The sequence below is a fragment of the Lepisma saccharinum genome, chromosome 16 (genome assembly GCF_977018435.1).
Source record: "Lepisma saccharinum chromosome 16, izLepSacc3.1, whole genome shotgun sequence".
Classification (NCBI taxonomy): Eukaryota; Metazoa; Arthropoda; class Insecta; order Zygentoma; family Lepismatidae; genus Lepisma; species Lepisma saccharinum.
Window position 1 is genome coordinate 12,833,871 of NC_139244.1, and position 24,293 is coordinate 12,858,163.

General features: G+C 39.8%; 1 protein-coding gene across 2 annotated transcripts in view; it reads right to left on the reverse strand.

Annotated features, from left to right (window-relative positions):
• Positions 1-24,293, reverse strand: part of Polr2H (DNA-directed RNA polymerases I, II, and III subunit Rpb8) — a 323,650-nt gene that overhangs the window by 50,198 nt on the left and 249,159 nt on the right. For both annotated transcript variants that reach the window (XM_083137706.1, XM_083137708.1), the window contains exon 3: positions 8,452-8,629. In XM_083137706.1, coding sequence (XP_082993832.1) covers positions 8,452-8,629 — 178 coding nt within the window. The remainder of the gene's footprint in view (positions 1-8,451; positions 8,630-24,293) is intronic.

Consider the following 24,293-nt stretch of genomic DNA (forward strand, 5'->3'; position numbering starts at 1 on the left):
AATTTCAAAGGGAAAAGTCTGGGCAAGGAGGAGAGGGGGGGCTTGCATGCAAATCAGGAAATTCAGAAACAATCCACTCCGTCATGTGGCACCAACTTCTATCGCGTGACTCACACCTCGAGTGCTTCGTGAGCATACGATTCACATTAATGCCCCCAAAAGCTGAAGCCAAAGCTTTCTGATTTCCTTTTATAGACAGGACAAAGGTTCCGCAGTATATTCGTGCACATGAGATACATATTCATGTGGTCTATTTCTGATATCAATATTGGAGACTCTAACGGTTAAAGTAAATGGGAAGAGAATGGGATCTTACAAGGTCCTAATGGTTAACATGTACAGTGGCGGTCTTTTTAAGGGACAATAATTCCAAACGGATCTTTTTCCTTGTTTCCTTGCCAGTGCTTCGATTCCTACGTAAGTAAAGTCCATGTTATGCTTTCTTTCCCTTATAGAAACCACAGCGTGTGCCACAGTTGACGTCTGAAAGCGTCGCCACATCTTGTCAGTGAAGCTCAAGAGGCTTGCCAACTCTGATGCAGCCCATCATTGTCGGTGGTTTTGGGGTTGTGTTGTGGCCGGGACAGGGGAGACGAAGATCGTCAACCACTGTCACGGAGAATACATTGTATTCCTAACCTGCGCTTGTCCGTAGCTTAAATCGTGTTTCTGTAATCAAATGGATTTCGGGTTCGATGCTCGGTGGAGGCACATAGTGGTCCGGATCCCACTTTAGTCTTTCTGTGTATAAAGTGGAACTTAAAAACCAACTCAATCAACCAAATCGTTCTTGTTTGTTTTAAGTGCACTTTATGTTCAGATAGGCTAATCGGGACTCATCCTGCACCTTAAAGTGGGATCCGAAATCAATGTGCAAAGTGCCTTTACCGGAGATCGAACCCACTAACCTCTTGATTACAAGGTGACAAGAGTTAACGCTAGATCATCGGGAAGGCTAGCATAAATTAAAATTGGTTGAAACATGGCAAGGCTAAGCCCTTCAAAACAAGCCATCAGCGTCACAGTTTATTTTGAGCCAAAATTCATGCACACACAGACTAATCGAGACTTGACCTGCAGTTCGAAGTAGAATCCGATCAGAGAGGCTTGAAGAGATCTGTGGCGGGTCTGAATTTCTTTCCTATTTGCAGCATACACAAATTATTCAGGCAAATTGGCGATTTTTCTTTCTTTGCTGGAAACTTAAAACATGGCCTGGTGGCGGAAGTAACTCTCTACGCAAAAAAACAATAAATTTATTGAAGGGTGGGGGAAGTGATAAGTGATCGCAAATGGAGAGGGAGGAGGGTGAAAAACAAAATCCATCAAGCAACATGCGAAGGAGAACAATTGCCGCGTGGCGTGTGCATGAGCAGTGGAACGACGGTCACGACACCTTGCCCCGAACCACGCGATTCCATCCACAGTTGCCAACTGCCATATTTTTCCCCTTCTAGTTGAGAATAATGAATGTGACTATTCAGTACCGACGATTAACCCGCGAGGGCCAGGGCCTACCTACAGACTGCCCAACGGGATGACGTGTGGTCAGCACGACGAACCCCCAGTCGTTGCTGTAGTTTTCATGGCCGGGTTACGCTACTCACTCGTAGCTACCCAATTTCATCACGATGGTGGGTGGCCTCCGGTGCCATACACAGGCCGAAATCTCAGGAAAAGTTCTACCCTTCCCCCGGGAGACTCAAAACCTGGGAGCGCCCCATAGCCGAAGTCCAAAGCATGTCGCCTTAGACCGCATGGTCACAAACGGTTTTGGGTGCCAAAAACTGGGAAATAGAAAATAGAAATATACCGGGTGTCCCAGAAGTATTTTCCTGATTACAAACTTTATTCATATCCTCTATATACAGAGATGTGAAAGTGGTGCCAAAATGTTGGAAAACTAACCAAGTTTATTTGTTGCAGGTTTCAGTAATGTGGCTGTAGTGTAGCAGTGTCAGTGACAAGGAATCCGGAATTAATGCTGTTGACATCGAGTGGCATCTTTCCATACAATGTTTCTTGGACTTGACAGGATTTGGGAATGAAGATAAATTCCATTTTCTAAATACCAACTTATTGATGGCAGATATACTAGACGAAAGAATTCTGTACATTTGAAAGTTTCTCTGCACTGTTATTGGTGACCGGGTCTCGTGATACCGAGAGGACATGCTGAGCTTTTTCCTGATTTGTGAACATTTCCGGTTTTCTGAGCACTGACACTGTTACACTACAGCCACGTTACTCAAACCTGCAACAAATAAACTTGGTTAGTTTTCCAACATTTTCGCACCACTTTCACATCTCTACCTTGCATAGCCTATAGCGGATTGGATATGAATAAAGTTTGTAATCAGGGAAAGACTTCTGGGACACCCGGTATTATCGTCATGTAATGTCAACTGAACATCATTGACGATCCACCATCAATTAGCTACGGGCTTGAAGCAGTAGGGCAAGTATCGAATATGTAAGCCAGGGCTGGCAAGGTCTTTGCCTTAAAAGCATCATTATTAACAGCGGGGTGTGAAAGAAAGGGGAAGGCTGCAATTCCAACCTCTTTGAGCTACAGTATCGAAGGCACAATTTGTTGCAATGGATCAAACAATTCTAGTATTCAGAGGTGACGAGCATGATACTCCTTCGTAGGAACGTGAAGCGAAACCAACATCCTCCTAGTGATATCTTCGTTTCGGGAGTTGGCACCACTTGGAAGCTCCGCAGTAGCGAATGCCAGGGTCACGGTCACGCGGGTTCAATAGCGGTTCCGGCGGTCGATACAAGTTCGCACGCACCTGCCTTCTTTTCGACATTCAAGAGGGAGGGCCCCGTGGGCGGAGCGGCCCCCTCCGCCAAATAAAGCACTGCTACAAGAACCACGTGCCCCAAAGTGCGTCACACGCATCTCTTGAGCATATTTCAGCTCTCGCTATCTTTAAACCTCTTGACTTGAAGGGAATAGATTTTGACAATTATGAAATCGTACGCAGTGTTTCATGCGGGAGGGAAGTATATGCTCAGTGGTCACGTTATTCACAGAGGGAGAGGGCGGGAAGACAAATAATACATGGTGTCCACAAAATAATGGACGAATTTGGATAATATAGGGTAACCAAAAAATAAAGTACTGGTTTGGATCTTGGGCCTGTAGAATTATGCTAGTGTGACTTGCTCTTTTACTTATCCACTCGCTGTGGCTTTTATTGGTTGCTTGAATTGATTGATTTTACTTCCAAATCTAGTCTCGTCTTGTTGCGTTGGCTGATTGATTGTTTGTTCTTACTACGCTTTTCTGCCACTTTTGGCTAATCGCGACGATGTGGATGAATAATGATATGAAATTGATATGGGACGGTCACAAAGAAGGTTCATGCCCAGACTGGGATTCGAACCCGGGACTCCTGACATCGTAGCACGCTGTGCCAACCACTCCGGCACGGAGGTCGTCTCGATGGGCAAACATGAAATAAATAATAAAAAAAATAATAATAAATAAAGCGCTGGATTACGGAGGACATGAAGAGGCACAAGTGAGTTTTTCAGCTATCACAGTGAGGGTGTGACTAAATTATAAACATATGCGATGACGTCACCTTCTTCGATGATGTAGTCGCCTTATAATCACGCAGATCAAGGTTCGATGCACGGTGAAGGTACACATTGGCTCGGACCCCACTTGAACTGTAGGTCCAGTCCCGATTAGCCTACCAGAACACAACGTGAACTTAAAACAAACTTCAACTTTTGTATGGAACGACCTCCATAAATTAGGTCAAGAGGGAGGTGCATATATGCACAAGGGGAGCACATGATTGTTAAGCATACCATAAACAAGCCATTTTTTATATCTAATTGGCAGTTCCGTGTCTTATCTTTCCCTAAAGCTAGCGATAGCCATCAGCACGTCATTTGTACCTGGACAGGTATATGAATGTCGCACGCAGGTGGAACGGTGGTAAAACTGCCAATATCACGCGGAGAATCTAAAATTTCCAGTTTTCCAGACAAAGGCCAGAGCGTAAGATTCAAGCGATATGTTGGCAATGCCACTAAAAGAACAAGGAATAAGAGTGTCAGAAACTCAGAAGGTTAGCTACACTACAACTTCATTTTCATTCGAGATTTCAGCGATTCCTAACTAAGCAGTGTTGCCACCTTCTGTTAATTTCAGTGTACTACGGTTATAGAAGCTGGAAGGCAAAGATATACTAGAGTTGACGAGATGTATCTTTGCGGGTGGCCTTGGCTACTCCGCGCAGTGTGTGAGAGAGATACGTTTATGTAGTTTCCACCTACTCGCCCTTTGGGAGGTCGACAGCAAGGACAGAACGCAAGGATAATGACGCGCAGCCGGTAGCTCGTCCCCCATGCTACTGCGCAGCCGGTCTTGGGCAGCGTTCACCCACAAAGATACAGCTCGTCAACTCTAGTGCCGCCATAGCTTCCAGCTAGGCTAGGCCATCCATCACCTCAAGAATTTGCGCAGGAGGTAAGCCATCACAGAGGTGTGTCTATACTCTTATACGATTGTAAGTCAGGTAAATGCCGACTGATAATGTACAGGGTGACCAATAAGTAAGTTGACAAAATGCATTACTGTTAACTATTGATGTCACCTGACTTATGGTTGATTGATTGATTTGGTTTAATTTACTTCGCTTTTCGGCCACTTTGAGCTAATCACGAAGATGAGGGTGAATGATGATATGTTGAAGGGACATAATTGATTAAATTGATCCACAGCTCTTAAAATCTTTTCTTTGTGAGACATCACACAATATAAACTTTATGAGTATAATTTGGCCCTCATTTTTAAAGCCTTTTTTTCAACGGAATGTGTAAAAGTTAATAACAAAATTAATAACTATGAATTTCAGTACACTAACTGTACAAAGTTGGATATTCACTCATACGGTGGATCGAGTAGCAAAATCTCTCTATTTATATAATAATAATAATAACAATAAATTTGGAATTGGCTTATTTTTAATAACGTATAATAGTTATTATTGTAAAATGACAATTATAACCATGGTAATAATTATTATTCTCATTATTATTTCTACTAATTAAAATTTATCAGTGCCCTGCCCCTCCACAGATATTTCTGGCGACGCCTGTGCTGATAATGGATGAGCCCACCCACCCCGAAATATAATCCTGGATACGGACCTGGCTGTGCTAACCACTCAGCCACAGGATCCGGCATCTGGGCATTGGTGAAATGAACAGTGCACGATATAAGTGGACAAAACAAACCTAAGTTCATGTAAAGTGGTCAACGTGAGAACAAAACACTGTATTCACCAAAAAGACTCGACTGCATCTTTAGTTTTACACACCCAGAAGGCTTTTTGGCACCCCAGATCGCACTTCCTACACCTCCTGCTATCTCGAGCGCCTCTCCCGAGGTGCAATAACCTGGATGAGAAACATGCGTAATCAGATCTCACGAAGCTGTAATTAATTAATTAAACTTACGTGGTCAATGTGAAAGCACCGTTATGAGCTGTAAGAACATCCCCCTTGCGATTAGCAACACCTCACTCACAACAGACTTGAAGTACAAGGACGTTTTCCATGTAAATTGAATAGACTGAAACATCTTCGCCTCGACCAGTGTGTGGGATCAAGTACAAAGTTTCTTTCAGATCCAGACCTGCCATTATCTTTTAACGTGCAGTTAAAGAAGCGTTAAGTAAACCTCGGCTTTAAACTCGTTCTTGATTCTGGATATAGCGATGAAAAAAACACGCCCGAAGAAATAGAGTGAAGTGAACAAGGGTTCACATAATTTCACACAAAGCTAGGCACACTTACAAGTTCTATGAAGGACATATTAGTAATTTAATGGGTGTTTTATTTTTGTCCTTGCTTAGCTCTATGTACTTGTTACATGTTTTTCAAGCACTTACAACAAATTATACACGATTTATCTTTTAAATATATGGATAAAAAGTCAAATAAGTAAATTCTGTTTTATTGTTCAACTAACTAAAACAGTATTAAGATTAGTGAAAATACCGTTAATACGCCTACGTATAATTAAGTAGCATTTACAACCCTAGAATTTCAAGTCGTGTGTTATGACATCAATTCTAGTAGATGACGCGATTTTGTAACTCCATAAAGTGGTTATTGATTAGCCTGTAGTTACGCTCCTGTTTCATGTTTCAAGTATGAAAATAAAACTTAGGCAGGTAAACTGATAGGGCCAGTGTCGATTACCTCTCAACATAAACGAAATTGCATTTGGTATTTCTATCTTTGTTATTCAGGGTCACTTTTCTGCCACTTTTGGCTAATCGAGGCGATGAGAAGGAATGATGATTAGATGACACTGATGAAGGAAGATTCACCGGGACTCGAACCCCGTAATTTCGGTGGCTGTTGACCACTTAACAAGCTGGAAACTTGCACTTGGTCTTACATCGCATCGTCCTTCTGTCCCCCCAAAGTTAATCTCGGCGATGAAGATGAATTCATGAAAACACAACTACAATGAAACGGATGCCTTACCCAGGAGTAAGTTGTTTGAAGGTCCCCTAGCAAAAACTGAACTTGTATAAAACAAACTTTGCCAAACAGTTGGTTAAAAATAAACAATATGTACTACAGAATTACCACCGTATGATACTGAAGAAATGATGCTACAGTGAAATACGAAAAACGCTTTCTCAGTCAAAATTTTATTGGTTGTTTCCAATACCAAAGTATTAGCACTTCCATCTCCAGAAAGCTCAAACACAAATTTTGAAACCTAACTAAGTCGATTCGACCATTAATTTCAACAATGGATATTCAATACCTTTGACCTTATGACGACTGAACAATGGTGGCAAATCGCTAATATACGACGAATTTAAATCCAATCTAAGCATTTCGCATGTAAATGTCAGAAGCGATATATACACTGGAAGTATGCATTGGATGTTATGGTGACATTCACAGGATAAAGGAAAGTACCTGGCTCAAAGCGGCGTAGGCAAAGCGAATTGTACGGGTTTGATTGCCATTCTTTTTCTCAATTGCATGAACCAAGATACTGGACAATAGACAGCATATCGAAAGGTTTATTAACAGGGCGTTTCAGTGACAAATTACAAAAAATTGCCGTGCTCCTCCCAAGACATGATGTGCAATGGTCGAAAATTGTAAGAATAACGCGAGGAGCAGTTATCGATTCAGAAAACTTTGCAGAGAGTGTCTTATTCTGACAAGATTCGAAAGTTTTAGGTCATGACTTCAAGAATACCACACAATTTTTGCTAATTTTTAACTGAATCGCCCTGTTTATAAACCCCTTGCATATGCTGTTTATTATCCAGTACTGCTACTATGAAACCAGAATTAGTATATATTGGGGGAAGAAAAAGACAGCTGCTGGTATTCGCACACATTTAAAATATCAGATTAAGGAGAAGGTTAAAAGTTTCTCAATTTTCACATTTTTATAGTATAGGTGTATTCGCACATATACACTGTAAAATAGATGTACTTACTTAACAAATGAAAAATCACTTAACAAATAAATATTAATTCATACGACTTCTACTAGGTATAACCCTGAATGCAAAACATGACGTAAGTGAAATAATCCGTTACACAATTTACGAAGTTACTTACTAGCACTCGACAGTACTTAATGCTTACTCATTACTCTGAAACTCATTGAAATCGACCATAAGTACAGATGTACTGTAATGCTTGGGGGCATATCGTTAAGCCTAAATAGAATATCTGACCAAAAGGATAGCTTAACTGATAGCAAACTCGAATCTATTCTCTGCCCATCGGAAGGAAGAATACAATCTAAACAAACACACGTGACTTGTGAGAAATCTTATTGGTCGATTTTCGAAGCTGCTGTTCTGCAGGCATTTCTCGAGTGCGCAATATATCCGCGCCATTTTACTAAGCTACTATATTAAAGTGGTGCGATCTTACACTAGAAACTAGATACGAACACGTTGAATTAGAAATTAACCAACAGAAAGACCAGTTACTTTTTACTAAGTCACAGTCATTTGTTTACGCTGACTTCATTCTTACTGTGGACAGAGAGTAAGTGAGCCTTCTATGGGTGAAGTCTAACAACTACTATACTGATCGCGGGTCCAACTGGCGGCTGGTCTACGTAACTCCATCTGTCCACCAATCGCCTTCGGGGTGTGTGGCTCCGTTGCAACGTTGCCAAGCGCACGTCTGTTTTCTCATTTGTTACTAGTTTGTTTGTAAAGTGTTTGGGTGCTTTGTGTACAAATTTTCCGTGCTTTGTGTACTATCGTACAACTTTTATCCAGTAACGGCGCTCATCAAGTATCTCTGTCCCCGTTTTACAGTACGTTTGGCAACACCGACGCTCCTTTCTTCCCCAGCCGCCAGCTGGAAATGCGACCAGTATAGACATATAACTTTCAGAAATGTTCTAGTGTTACAGGTACTTACAATCTGGTGGACGCCTCGTTCCCGCTGTCTTCTCCCTCGATCCGGTATATCTTCCCGTACATCACGTACTCGAAGCTATCAGCCCTGGAGCCTTCGGTGTCCATTGGGTTCCAGTCTCCACTATCCGGGTAGCCATCTTCACGGAGGGTCGTGGCCAAGACGAGGCGGAATTTGTCTCCTGCAACGGGAAATAATACATATCACAATTGGCGTACGCAGGGGGAGAAATTATGCATCTACAGCCCCTTCCGAAATTTTAAGAATATCATATTTTCAAGTGTAAATAACTCGGGACCAAAGTTGTAAATTATCCCAGAATAACATTTTTTCTTTGAAAAGCTGTTAAAATGAAGGTTAAAAACGATAATTATGAATTATTTCATACCGTATCCCGCCCCTATTTAGAACATAGTTACGCGATATGCACTTTTACACTTCCAGCCCCGCCCGAAAAAATCCTCTGTGCGTTAGTGCACATCTCAGACAAAAGTACAGAAACTAACCAATTTCAATTGTCTGAGAAAAAGCTATAGAGCAAAAAATCAAAGTACAGTAAAGTCTCGATAATCCGATCTTCCATATAATCGGGTGCAAAAAACTTACACTCTTTTTCGTTGATAGCTGTTATCCAGACATTGTCGTGGCATTACTGCTCGGAAGCGAATCAACGTCCTTCAGACAAGTGACCGTTTCTTTTTAAAAAGGATAAGTTCAATATTGTTCAATTATTTTTTCCTAACATCATTCTTACTAATGCACTGAGCATAAAAATATTCATAAAAATATTGTATACCCCATTTTTAACATACTGTAGTTATTTGTTATACAGTTTTTCTTCGAGGCAGTCTCGGTTCCATCCATCTCGAATTATTCAATTATTATTAATCTACTGTACTTTTAAATGAATTCCCAGAAAATTCCGTAACGCTATGAGATACTAATTAGTGTGTGTTAGGTGTTCAACTGTGTACAAAATAACCAAGGTTCTTCTTCAATGATGAGCATGAATGTAAAAAAAAATATAAACTAATCAAAATTAAAAATATAAATATAAACTTTCTCTTACTAAGAAGCTGGTTAGAGAAAAAAAAATAATGCCTTTTCATTCTACAGGGTAATTCAAAATAAATGGTGCAACTTTACGCAATTAGTATCACGTTACTATTTATGATAGTAAATCAGACAAGGCATCAATATGAAGAAAAGCTGTGAAGGTTTTACTCACATGACTCACATTAGAAAGATTCAACATGGGAACCACGTGAAATGCGGTAAACGTCCAAACGATAATCAAGTACATGTTATGCACGAGACGGCAAGTCGTTTGTCAATGGTTTCGAAGACACTAACAATTCACAGTTGTAACTTTAGCAAATCTTTCGAAAGGGTGAAACATGTGCATTAGTACCAAAACGCATTGTGGAAATGTCTTTGCACTATTGTGAGTGAATCAGTTCTTGATAGCTCCAACACACAGTACACCTTTTGCTGGTCACTAGCCATTTTACAACCCTGGTGGAAAAGCGGAAAAGCAGCATAAGTTCACTTAGTGAGAGAAAACTTCCAGAGTTTTTCTTTATATTGAGGCCTTGTCTGATTTTATATCATGAATAGTAACGTTACAATAACTGTGTAAAGTTGCACCATTTATTTTGATTTACCCTGTATAATCTGCATAATAATAATAAATCAATTTTACGGACTTTCCCTGGTTTTGAACAAAAGTCGCTAATTTCCCGTTAGCTTTGTCTCAAACTCTAACTTGTCTCGTGGCTCTGGGATTAGAAAGGAAAGGTTGGACATAATTTCCCTCTTATCTTGTAAAAAAACTTAAAGTAAATTTTAAGTTTGTGCGCTGTACTTGAGGATAGTTGGAGAATAAAGATGCACGCTGTATAAGGACATACTGACCAAAGTGATCACTATAGATTCACGGTTGATACAAAATACCTTTGTTATTTGTGATATATCAGGATGTTGAGCAAGCACAACTCAGATGGTTTGGACACCTCAGCAGAATGGCTGGACATCGAATACCTAAACAGGTATGGGAAGCAAGAATGGGAGGATTGGATGTTAAGAGACCGAAAGGAAGACCACGTAGGACATGGAATGAGGGAATGAAGGATATCCTGAGCAGGAGGAACATCTCGTGGAGTGAAGGAAGGAAGTTGGCAGAAGATCGTGACAGATGGCGAGCTCTCTGTAAAACCTCGACACCAAAGAGGATCGGAATAAGTATTTGTGATTTCACTTTCTTTTCTTCTTCAACAATAGGAAGACGAGACTTTTCCTGCACAAATAAACCGCTCTGTGGAATGAACTAATACTAATAGCTAACTAATAACAATTTTTTCACGTTAGTGACAAAAAATGCAGGAAACACATTAATTAAGTCCAGAAGATGAAACGTGGACTCTCACTGTACTAAAAAGTGTACCCAAACAAACTTAACAAAACTGTCATTAACCCGTGGGGCAACAATTCGCACATATGCTTCCAACAATCAGGATCCACAATGTAATGTAATAGCACCCAAACTAACGTACGTGACATCCATGTGAAGCCGAACGAACCATGGGCATCCAATTATTTCCGTGTTGATAACAGGTTTCGGCGCACCGTAATTCTTGGTTGTGACAAGGCAAGAATTACTCGGGCGAAATTGCAAACCTGCGTTTAAAAGGACAGTGGAGTTTGTCAGCTTATTGATTGGCCTTCGAAGAGAAATCAATGAACCGCTGCTAAATATACAAGGGTTCTTCTTGGAGCAAATTCCTTGCGATCTTCTTCCAAGGGTCTTGGAGTAGCTCGCGTGATGCTTGCGGACCGAAATGACCGAATGTAAATTACGTAACAGACTTTTCAGTTTTGGGATACAGAAATAACATTCTGCTGCCATGAGGAATTTGCCAGGTTTGCTAATTCGTAACGGTAGCCAAATGCTGTAATGAACGGACTATATTAACGGTGACGTTAACAGCAGACAACTGAGTACTGAGTCCAAACGAAGATAATACGTGGTTCTGTAGCATTAGTTTTGTATCGCAAGGGGTAGCTATAAGGATTGTAACAGCAGTTATGAAACAATATTGTAGTGTTTATCGTACTTCCATGAAAGATGAGATGTTTCGGAGAATACGTCGATAATTACGTATACGTTACACAGCAAAAGGTAAAGAATAAATGGAATAAGGAAATCACGCGATTTTTTTAAAAAAAATACAGCCATTCTGCTTCCGAAAATAGCCGAAGCTCAACCGAGCTCAACTCGTAGCCAATGCGAGTGACCCTGCCGAATGGGAATGATGGGAGTCAGAAGTCTCACGTGACTGCAGCGGCGCCGCCAATTATCTGCAGTTTCGGATCGGACGTCGGCTTTATTCCATTTCTTACTCCAGTTATTCTCTACCTTGTCCTCTGCACGATATGTAGACGTATTCTCCGAGATCTCAACTTTACATTGATGTACGATACACATCACGATTTTGTTTGGTCTCGAGCGTGCTGTGACGACCACTAATATGGTCCACTGGAAGAAGATGCGTAATGTTAATTGGACATTTTCCATTATATAGTGTGTTTCAAGGGAGTACCTCTTCTCTGTCTTAATGTGAACAAATGTCTTTTTGCCGGTGGTGAGGATCGAACCTACTACACACAGGTGTTTTTACTAGAAATCTTCTGCACTAGCCACCTACTCAAACTTTAGGCCCACATGGCACAATATAAATGAGCGTGAAGTACATAAAAAATGAGGGTATGAATTGTCTGGACACATACAATGTATTTCAATGTTTGTTCGTTTTCCTAGTCGCCTGGTCAGATCCGGATCCGATTGTTTATTTAAGGCTAACCGGGACTAGACCTACAGTTTAAACAGGGATCCGAACGACATGTGTCTTCCACAGGGTATCGAATCCGGAACGCCTTGATGGAAAGGCGACGACGCTCCCTGGGGTAGGGCGCTACAAAGCAAAGGATTCCAGGTTTGAATCCTGGGCAACGCATGGACATTTAATTATGCTGGTTCCTTCATAGTTTTCATCCATTATCATTCACCATCATCGCCATCAGTGATCTATTCACAGCCCCTTTCATAATAAAACCAAAATGTCCTCAACACCCCCTAAATTTTTTCACAAAGACCCATTTATACTTTAGCCCCTTAAATATGAACTTATCCCCCATGAAAAATTCTGCATAAACCTCTGATTGCCATTAAGCTACAAAGTGGTAAGTAACACAGTCGCCTTGTAATCAAGGGGTTCAGGGTTCGATACCCATTGGAGGAACATGACACAGTGGTTGTCCCGATTAACCTATCTGTGCATAAAGTGGACTTAAAACATCCATTCAAACGAATTCAATTAAGCTACAAAGGGAGAAAAGCAACGTCTCTTCCAGGAGAGCAACAGGACATGACATAGAGTGGGATGAGGCTAAGCAGATAGGAAGGGAGAAAAGAGTACTAGTGAGAAAATGGAAGAAGACCAAGGAAATAGAGACGAAAGAAGAAGAAGACACAATGAACTGGAATGGGGGACTCAAGATAAACAAAGAATGGAAGAAGGTGTTAGAAAGAGTGGAAAGGACAAGAGAGAAAGAGGAGAGAAGAAGAAAGAAGAAAGGAAAAATAGTGTGAGATAAAGAGTCCAACCCCTTCCAGATGACAAGGGAAGGCCAGCTGCTGGAATGTTCCAGGAAAACAACTTTCTAATAGTCTTGCGTCTGGAGGGGAGTAATTTTTGTGTATATATATCGTCCTGTTTTGTACCTTGTTTCATTTGTACATGGTACAGAGTCTGAAGAAGACCTTGCTAGAAGGTTGAAACGTTACGTTTAGTTTATGTTTTATAATAAAATAAATTTCTGCCTTGGTCAGCATATTGAGTTTTTCGTCTCTTCCAGCATCATGTCTCCAAATGGGATATCTATAGGTCACGTGATATCGATTACCGACTAATAGAGTTAAAGCAGAGAACCGCACATATCTGCATCCAATTATCCCATACACTCCACGGCCGTTCGGCAGCGGTACCGTGAAAAGAGTGATCGTCTCAAAAGAGCCGGCCATGACCTTTCCGAAGTTCACCTGTCCCTTCACCACGATCTCAAGGCCTAACCGCTACACGTCATTACACCGTGCGATGCATGGCGCTGAAGGAAAAGGGTTTCACATTGTTCGCACCATGACCTTCGATTTGCCAAAGGCTCTTGAGAGAACGTTTCCGGTATCAGAAGAGGCGACAATTAATCACTCCGCTCACAATCCCTCCCGCCGAGGAATTCTTCCACCCTTTGAAAGATGAATAATGCAGACGGCTGCTGCCAGAAAGATGAACAGTTAGGAGGACAGGAGTGAATCAAACGCGCAAAGCAGAGCGTGAAGAATGACTGGCAAAACAAATATGAGGAATGAGGAATAGGGTCCAGGCATTGAGACTTGAGGTGATGGTCGATGCCTTGTCTGGTTTTAAAGTGACGGTGTGGTCATCGTAAGAAGCTGCGAAGCGAAAATCGCAGGTTCAAATCAGGGTGGATAATTTTTTTTTCTTCAGGAAGGCTTTTTTCTAAACGGCCCTGTAAAATATTTGAACAGTTTGATTAAAGCAATTAAAAAAATTATATCTAAATAAACATTTTTCTGTTTCTGATACTGTACCTACTATGGAAATGTTGGTTGAGTGTTAATGAAACTATAATCATTTTCAGTAACTTTTATTTTAGTGATAATAAACATTCTGGATCTGCTATATAAGTGTTACTTAAAATATTAACCTAAATATGTTTATAGTCCTGGTAGAATAATAGAAAGCATTGACAAAGCTTACGCTATAATTCTATTGGCTTCAGAACTTTATGTATTTTATAAGGTAAAGCTTTTGTCAAATTACGTAAGAAATCTGCAGAGTATAAACCTTCAAGCAATACCAATTTGTAATAGAATGGATTAACAAAGAAAGAAAAAAAAAGTGGATAATGATTTATTCTCTTCTTTTCAATTGATGCAACACAGTTCAAAGACTGCAATGCACAACTTCTATACACCACGTAGTAAAACATACAAAGACTTCAGTCTATACGAAAAATTCATGTATAACTTATATAAGGACAATAGTATTTTTTTAGTACTAGTTTACTATCCTTCGGACACATTTATTTATTTTTACAGGAGAAACTACTTACCGTAATAAGTTTCTGTAGCATTGTCGAACATCGGGAAAGTGTTGTGTGTGATGTGGGAATGTTTCATAGCTGAAATTCATGTTGTTCGTTGAAAATTAATTCTCCGACGGAGAATAGCTAGCCCCACGAAGCATTGGCGCGTGGATAGGTTAGTTCTGTTAGGTTAGGAAACATAGTTAAAATTTGGTGTCGTGTTAGTATCAGGATCTAGAAATTGGAAATAATTGCGAACCATTGGCGCGTGGTTAGGTTAGTTCTGTTAGGTTAGGAAACATAGTTCAAATTTCATCAAAACAACGTTGATACACCTTCAGGAATGTTCCGCGAAGCAGATACGTAAGTACGAATGTCAAAAATTGACGATACGAAAAAATTAGAGGTGTCCGAAGGATAGTAAATTTTTATCATTTCTTTTTTACTTTTCTACACAAAATGTTTACTATTTTTGGCTATAAAAAATTATTGAATTTTAAATCAAAAGAAATATGTGTTTACATTCCCCCTTCGTATGAGCTTCACACCATCAGTACCTGTATTTTATTTCCTTTATTTTCCCTTCTTAGAGCCTAAAAAACACCATTAAATGATTACGAGATTAATGTACTTTCACCAAAAGTGATTGTGATATCTACAAAATATTTACGCACATTATTCTATAAATTATTTAATTTAAATCGCGATTTCTGATTTAAATCAATGCATCTTGGATCAAACCCTAGGTGAGATTTGATTGATTTTACTTCGCTTTTCTGACACTTTTAAGTAAAGTGAAATGGATGAAAGGACAGCACAAGCCTCACGAAGTATTATACTGGCTGTGAGTCCAGACGCCAGAGCCTCGCGAGACTGCAAAATAAAGTCCAGGGTGTACTACGTGGAAGGGAAGTTGATATTTGGGTGCCTAAATATCTACACCTTGGCTCATCGTATAGCCAGCAGCATGATTGGGCACTTGTGATGAAATGCATGACACTTACTTTGTATCCATGATACCGCGAATAATTTACTGATGGTTGTGACCAACTTCAATTTTTCAAACATACTGGCGATTCCACCACGATTAGACTGTCGCTGCTGTGAAGAAGTAAGTACTACAAGACCAGAAGGTTTATTCTGGTAGTCCAGTTCGCACGACTGGCAAACCTTGCTAGCTATCACGTGATTCCTTCCAGCCACTGACAGGAACGCTGGAGACATCACGTGCTTTCTCCTCTGCCAACCAGATCTCGCCGTTCTCTTTGCGAGGGGAATTTGAACACGCGGTTTCCAAATTTACAGCGGAGGGGAGGGGAAGGCAACCTATACGTAGAGAAGAGCTATTTCAGATGAATAGGAGCCTGAATAGTTTACAGTTCTTGCTTTTCCTTTCGAAGGACTCGTGTACTATTGCAATCAGTCGCCACGATTGTACCAAACGTAAATTTAGCAACAACAGCCCGCACAGCTCTCACTCTGTGGCGAGAACTGTACCAGAATAAACTATCTGGGCAATAAGTATGATGGCAGAAGAGGCAATCGTCACATGTAGGTCCGAGAAACAGTGCGACCGATAACACGCTGGCCAATTCCTACAAGGCGGCCGCGGCACAGATCTTGAATAATGGACGGCTTGTATTGTTCTGCCATAGTTGTGTGCATCATTGAGGTTCATACCAGCATTCTCTTGAATTCTACAAGCTCCAACAGCACGCGACATCGACTATGCCGTCGTGAAGATTGAAATGATCACGAGATCACGCAAAAGAGAGAACTTGTTACATCAATGTTTGCTTTACAACTGTGTTCCTGTTCTCTAAAGGCAAAGTCAGCTACAGGAAAATATTTCAACATGCTACCAGACATGGTGGAATGACAAACAGGTGGATGCACGCGCATGGCTCTCAGCCATACGTCACAGCTCTGACGTCAACATAGTGGTCACAGCCAGGAGAGGGGGTGCTTTTCAGAGGGTAACAAGTGGAGTTTCCGGGTTTGTTCTTTTCTGTAGACCATTGAACTGGTGTTTCTTTTTTTGTTGTCTTCGTTTCACTTCTAGTGAGAAGAATCTAAGTGCATTGCGAAAGAAAATATGCCTAACTGTGCTATTTACGGCTGTAGCAATCATTACAAAAGACGAAAGGAACGAATATCAAGTATTTTGGGTTTCCTGTTAAAAAAGAAGAATTTTGTTACGAATGGGTATTGGCTTGCAGGCGGAAGAACAAAATAAACAATTTTATATCTCTCTCTCTTTATGTATATATATATATATATATATATATACACACACACACACACACACACACATACACACACACACACATACATACATATAATATATATGTGCATGTATTGTGTGCTTTCACGTATCACATTTTACGTTGCTTTTCTGCCTACTTGGGCTGATTGCCCAACACAAATACTCTTACCCAGTTCAGGATTCGAACCCGGTAACTTCCGTGGCAATATCGCGAGTCAAGAACCCGGCGCCCTCAGTCACCGAAGCGACTCACGTATATATGCAGTCTTAGGTGTGTGTATATTTACGTATATGTATTATACGTACTATACATATGTGTATATATAGGGTTATTAATGCAGTCTGTGTTATATGCTCTTTCATGCCTCAAATTTATTTTCCCCGTGCATATAGTACCGTACCATGAAGGCACATTTTAGAGGTTTTAGGTGTAGCGACCCACACATTCTAGATCTCGGCCATTTAGGAGGTGATGTAATCCGTACCACGCTCCGGCAGCCTTCCCACCTCCCCCGTGGAAGGAAGTCTTCTATAGAATAGAGCTGGATCGCGAAACAATTATTGCACATTGAAAACCCTTCCGTTCCCAACACATCTAATGTTTCTTCTCCCAATATGATCAAATGCTTACTCATTTAGGTATCTCCAGTGACGTACCCAAGGGAGGGTTGGTGGAGTCATTACCCCATTTGACACAGTCCTTTAAAAAAAAGAACGTCAAAAACAGGAAAATATGGCAAAATGAGGACTGACCACCAAAAATAGTATGCGTAACCCCTCTCCCTGCCGAAAATCGTTGGCACGCCACTCTTTATCTCGGACACATTTTTAAAAACAACTCACCAGAAAGATTTATAATTTCGTATTACAGACTGAAGTAATGAACCTTTAACACGATCAAATGAATCATGAACAAGTCCTTGAATTGAACGCTTAAAAGGAAATGATGTCAGAGACAACGCCATTTTTCTCTTGGATCCAAGGTTCGGTCAAAGAATTTCTATTTAGGAATGGTTCTAATTAACGCGCATTTAGTCTGGCCCAAGATAAACAACGGCTGGCGATATGGACGTCCTGATGGGGAGCAATGGGGGCGATGCTCTCCTTGGAAAATGATTTTTAATATAAAATTGACACACATAACTTCACGTCAGTCAGAGAAATTTATGTTAATTTAGAAAAGCTTTGCAGGAACATGACTTCAAACTAAACGAGTGTTTTCTTACGGGACAACGCAATTATGGGCGAAATATGACTCGTTTGCTTCCCCTTTGAAATACTGAATTACCCTGTAGGATTGATTGAGCTTGTATTTAATGTCTACTTTATGCTAATCGGGACTGGACCTAGAGTATAAAGTAGGAACCTCCTAGGAATTACTGTATTAAGTCCCTTAAGATGCGCTAAAACAATTAAAAAACGACAACCGACACCGTAGAAAGTGTAACAAAATATCAGAATACGAGAATGTCAGATGGCCAGGGTAATATTGAAACTTTGCGTTCTCTTATTTATATATATATATATTATATATATATTTTAGAAATTCTTGGATAAAAACGAAATCAGTTTATAACACAACACGAATGAATATAAATGCATGGAATGTGGACTCTTGACATGCAAAAGAGGTAACTTTGCTTTTTTTGTACAAGGCACATGTAGTATGTACTGACAACTATCTATGTAGGTCAATATTTTCATAGATAACCAGTTACATAAAGCCAGTGATAAGGTAGTATCTTTATTTTCTTCCGCACACCCAGGTGATTTAACATGCGTTAATCTTTTCTTACTCAAGTGATTTTTTCTGCGTCATATGACCGATATATAAATAAACTTTTTAATGATATCTCCAAAAGAACTCATCATAAACAAAATTCACGTGGTTTGCCACACTATCGGCAAAACCGTATGAAGCACCATCCTTACTGTGTGTTGTCCATGTATGTGCTGCTGAGTGTCCTTTACAGACTCAGCTTTTAATATGGGTAAGGAGATTTTAGTACTCAAAGAGACATAGGCTGATTTTCGCTACGGTAAGGGAGTTGGTGCGGTATAATGTGACGGGTGCAAATAGTCGAAGCGCTGATGCACTCACAATTTCAATTGACACGTCCTTTCCCCTTGGACCAATATTTATTGTTGTTAATTTATTTTCTAATTCTACAAATGTTTATTGTTATTAATCTGAATCTCTGTTATTTAGTATGTGATTCTTGTGTTATTTAATATTTAGACCTATCACTGATAATAACAGGATTGTGTATATACATATATTATAAGAACTGTTGCCATGGGAATTATGAGTGTGTTTTGTCTTTAGTTTTTGATTTTGGCTTGAAGTTTTTTTGGTTGTTGTGAAACAGAGTGGTCAAGCTGAATTGTTGAGTTGAGTTTGTGTTTTAAGTCCACTTTATGCACAGTAAGGCTAATCGGGACTGCACCCACAGTTTAAAGTGGGATCCCAACCATTATGTGCCTCCACCGGGTATCGGATCGAACCCGGGACCCATTGATTACAAGGCGAGGACGCTACCACTGCGCCATCTAGGAGGCCTTCAAGCTGAATTGTAAGAAGCTGTGATTTCTTTGACCGCAATTGATGTATGCACATAAGTATTTCTTTTGCTAAGAAGTAAAATATTCTTCTTTTTCTTAGTGAAAACTTGACTTGGATTTTATTTGACCACCGAACGGAGATTACCCATACCCTGAGAGGCATCAAGTGAATGCTGCGAGTCTTCACGTGCTTTATTTTTACTTAAATAATGTTGTTTGGATAAAAGAACGTGTCATAATCAACCAATGCGGTAACCATACAATTGAACATGTGATGGCAGCAACCACACCAAAAAGATCAAGTAAGAATCAAAGTTATCTGTGCACTGGTGTGATGAGCACCACGCTCCGACCATTTCTATCGCCTTCCCCCGGATTAAACATTTAGCTTACTAACTTCTACGGGGAAATCATGCTGGAAACTTAAAAACAGGTAGCTAGGCTTCAAGCAACAGAACATGTGGAAACGAGCGAGCAGCGCCGAACGTGCGAACTTCATTCCAAAGCCTAACTTGTAATCACAGGAATCCCGACAAAACATGGTCATACGTTGCTGGAAATGATAGTAATCAAAATCTCCGAGCTGGTGTCATTTACAGGGATGAAAGTTCACATGGCGTCGGTTCGTAAGCAGACGTTTAATTGTCACGCAAGAGGCTGTTGACCCCTGCAAGGAAGGAAACATGCCAGCAGACTCCTAAAAAATGGTTCCCCAAACTCTTTTATATATCGAAAAGTGCTGCGTTTTGAAAACGATGGCACTTGGTAGATACAACCTTTCTGTTGTAATGTAGCCGTAACCTGTAATTTGTCCTTCCGTTCGTACAGTCAACAACTGGGACTTCCGGAATTAAAAACAAGGTAACCACATGGCGCTTTTTTCCTCTTCATTGGACTAAGGGTGGTCAGCGTTGTTTCTACACTAGGGATGGTATTAAGGCTTAGAAGATGACCTTATAAAACTCTTCGAGGCTTGTAGCGATATCTGTACGATACTACAAAACTTTATCTAAAAATAACTTTGCTGTACGACTTCTTGAGATATACCTTATGATTTATAGATAAGTCACAGTAATTTTCACAAAAATCATCAAGTATGTAAATATTTTTTCCTCTATCTCAAATAATTGAATGAACGCAACGGTATGTAGTCATACTCTGTATGTTGTTACATAGTACTTTATATATATATCGTTTCAAATTCTGAAAAAAACCCACTAAATTTCAGGATACGTTTGGAATTCTAGGCTGAATAAAAATGTTTAGTGACAAGATTCGCTGTAATGTCTCAAATGAAAGTTGTACATCATTTCTTAAGGTTTAAAACGGTATACAATTTTCTACATTTGCAACTACATGCCTGTCACAAGACGCCGCGAAGTCGAGTCACTCGGCCCACTAATTTCTGTGCACGTTTTTCGGTTACAAGCATTATTTACCGTAGAATTAGCCATTCTATCTATCTAGGAGTACAGGCATGCACTGTGGATCTTTCGATGTACTCTAGTGAGGGGGATTCGGGATGGCCCCACAAGCAAAAAATTACCCCTACAGGTTACCAAAAAAGCTGTGTGACATTGTGAATTTCATTTCAACCTGGGACATTTCAAATTACTTCAACAGTATCACATTAGCACCACTTATCAATTCGCATATGAATTTAAACCAACGAGTCGTGTGGATAGTTCAATGTACAGTACTGGCCAAATTATTGGACTCATTGTTGTGGAAGCGGCCCCGGCGCCCACCCAGCGTCGAATAACATGGGTACCTGGGGGAAACCCTGGGGGGTAAAGGCGGTCAGGGGCGTGATGCTGATCACATCACCCCCACTCACGACCGGATCAAGAAAGTGTGGGGCGTTACCCCCACACCCCCTATACGCCTTCATGGCGTGGTGCTATGCACAGGGGAACACTTTACCTTTTTTTTATTGTAAAAAAGAAGCACATTTCCTTGTTTTTGAAAGTGTTCTAACTAAATATATATGACGATTGTTATTAAATGACGATTGTTATAACTTTTTATGGGATTAAACTGTTTGTCTGCTTCGATATAATCTTTGTTTCCCACATCCTTTCTGTTAGTGTGTTCGGCAGCACGATTCTTTGCATATTCGCAAAAATGCTTGGAACAATATGTACATTGTTTACCATGTTATTTATGCTATTTTTGGGTTATAACAAAGAAAAAATATTAATTCTGGTTGTTGTAAGGGTGTTCTTTATTTGTATCTTCGGAGCAACGCGTAATTTCATAAACCATGGTTTGAAGTTTAGAAAACAAGAGTGAAAGGGAATTGTACACAATGATTAAAATGGGCTCAAAAAGATACAAAGGTGAAGCCCAAAGGTGGTCATACGAAGTACTGACAGTACTTGCAGTGTGTATAGTAATGCAATGTGTATCACAAAACATTAAACCTGTCAAATGTCTCTACATAAAGAGAGTTAATCTTGAGTTTCATTTTTTCAACTAATGAGTCCAATAATATGGCCAATACTGCATTTAACGTTTCCCATCATGTGAATTTATGTCCTCAGTGCAAAATTGTTTTTATCCGACCTCTTCCTTGTACCATTCTCGTACTAGTACAGGGTGTAACAAATGTACCATTAAGTCAGTTTAGATATTATATATATCCTCCTATACATTCGTGACAGGAAGGAAATAACATTCTAAAATTTGCTGGGTATGTACCTGAACTGTTTCTTCCAATAGTTGGTAATTATTCTCATTTCCTTTCAAATGCATGAGCATTTAAAATCTAATTAATCATTTCGAAACATGCAATTACAGTTCAGGACATACTTTGGTAATTTTAGGACGTACAAATCAGAGCCTTAATCATATGTTTAATTAGTGCAAGCATGGATTTCCTAAGTATTCAATAACGTTTTTATTAAAGAGTCAGGGTCGAGTTTCAGCGAATCGGATTGCAAAACGAGTTTACGTTCGTGCACGATTCCGCAAGAGAAAACTGGAGTAAAATATTGATTTAAATTGCTAATTAACTAGAGGGGAAATGAAATGCACCAATGACCGGGTAAAATAAATAGCTTAACATCCCGAGAGCCACATAAAAATACGTGACACTGCCTTTTCTAGTGTATGACTACCATACTTACACAAATACAACTATAAACTCCCATATATAAACGTGTAAGTATATCCACACTAATGAAAGGACCACCGAACCATTGCCTCATTATTGTCTTCACATCAAACATTAAGAGAATGTTGTTAAAGTTTAAAAAAGGGAGAGCTCCACCTAGATACGTAAAAGTGTGCACAAACTGCGCACGTAAAAGTAATAATACATGCACGAAAAGTTCATACTTGAGACTTGGAGATTACTCACGTAAAAGCAATAATACGTGCAGGAATTCCACGATTCTCTGTTCTGGCTACAGCAATTAGAAGAGCTTTGGTGAATTTGATGAATGTTCTTTTCATAGTATAATGGTGGCAACAGTGAGTACAGTAATGACGTCTCGGCTAAAATATCACGGGGGATTGTAATGGTATATCAAATGGCATCTTTTACACTTGAACAACGAAACAGAGCCATACACTAAAAATAGGGATGTATACACTGTCAGTACTTATCGTAAAATTTACAACCCTTAAAACTTAACAGTCTGCCCGTTAATTTACAAAAACCGGATGCAATAGTTTTTTTTCTTTAAAAAAAAGGAACATTTTTGATTGATTGATTTCGCTCCTCTGTCACTTTGGGCTAATCGCGAAGATGAGGATGAATGGTGATAAAATGAAATGGATGAAAGGTCAATCAGAAATAGGCAAGTACGGCACACAACACGAGCTCCATGGAGGATTATACTGGCCGGGAGTCCAGACGCCTGAGCCTCGTTAGTTTGCAAAAATGTACTACGTGGAAAGGAGGTTGACATTTGGATCTCCTCGCAAAGGGCCAGCCCTTACAGCCTTATTTGACCATGCACACACATACATAATTATTATAAATTACGGTTGCGTGTGACACTAATATTTAAAAAAAAAAAAAAAAAAACAATCAAAATTACATTAGGGTAAATATGCAATGGACGTTAGTGCTTTTTAAACGACCGTGTTAATTCCTTACGGTACCTGATGGCATTAAAGCACTGATTTAGCAACACACCCCCAAACCCTCCCTTTAATTTTCCAAAAAGGTCCAATTTATATTGTCATTCTGGCTCTAAAATTATACGTGCACCTACCAAATACAAGCATGCACCTCCCAAGATGTAAAATTCCGAATAAACCCAGCCATTACATTGTGGGTGAGATGTGTAACGTACTAGAGTGGTTCAGGCTTGGGGGATGGCAACAGATAGCACGAATATGAAAGGCTATATGTCAAAATAATTTTGGAAGGGTTTCAGTACCACCATTCTCTAATTATATTGCAGTTTGGTTATTTTACGCAGCCTTTCCGCCTCTCTATGTTAATCGGAACGATGAGGAGAGATGATTTGAAGAAAAGAATGAAAAAAGGGTATGCCTGACGTAGGATTCGAATCATGGACAATGACTTCGTAGCGCGCTAAGTTGACATGAATAATAGTTATTATTAATATTGTTAGTTATAATTACTTACGGGGTAGGTGTCCAAGGTTCGAATCCTGACTTGGTCATTGGTGTTCTTTGTGAGTGTGTCTTCATTAATTTCATCACTGATTTGCCAAAAATGGAAGAAAAGATTTGCCAAAAATGGAAGAAAAGAGAAGTAAAATTCACCAAAAACAACCAACCAATTACTTACGGTGATGACAAACATTGTACTTGTTTCTTACAAATTCTAATTTCAAAGAAAAAACTAAAACACTCAATACACCACGCTGCTATA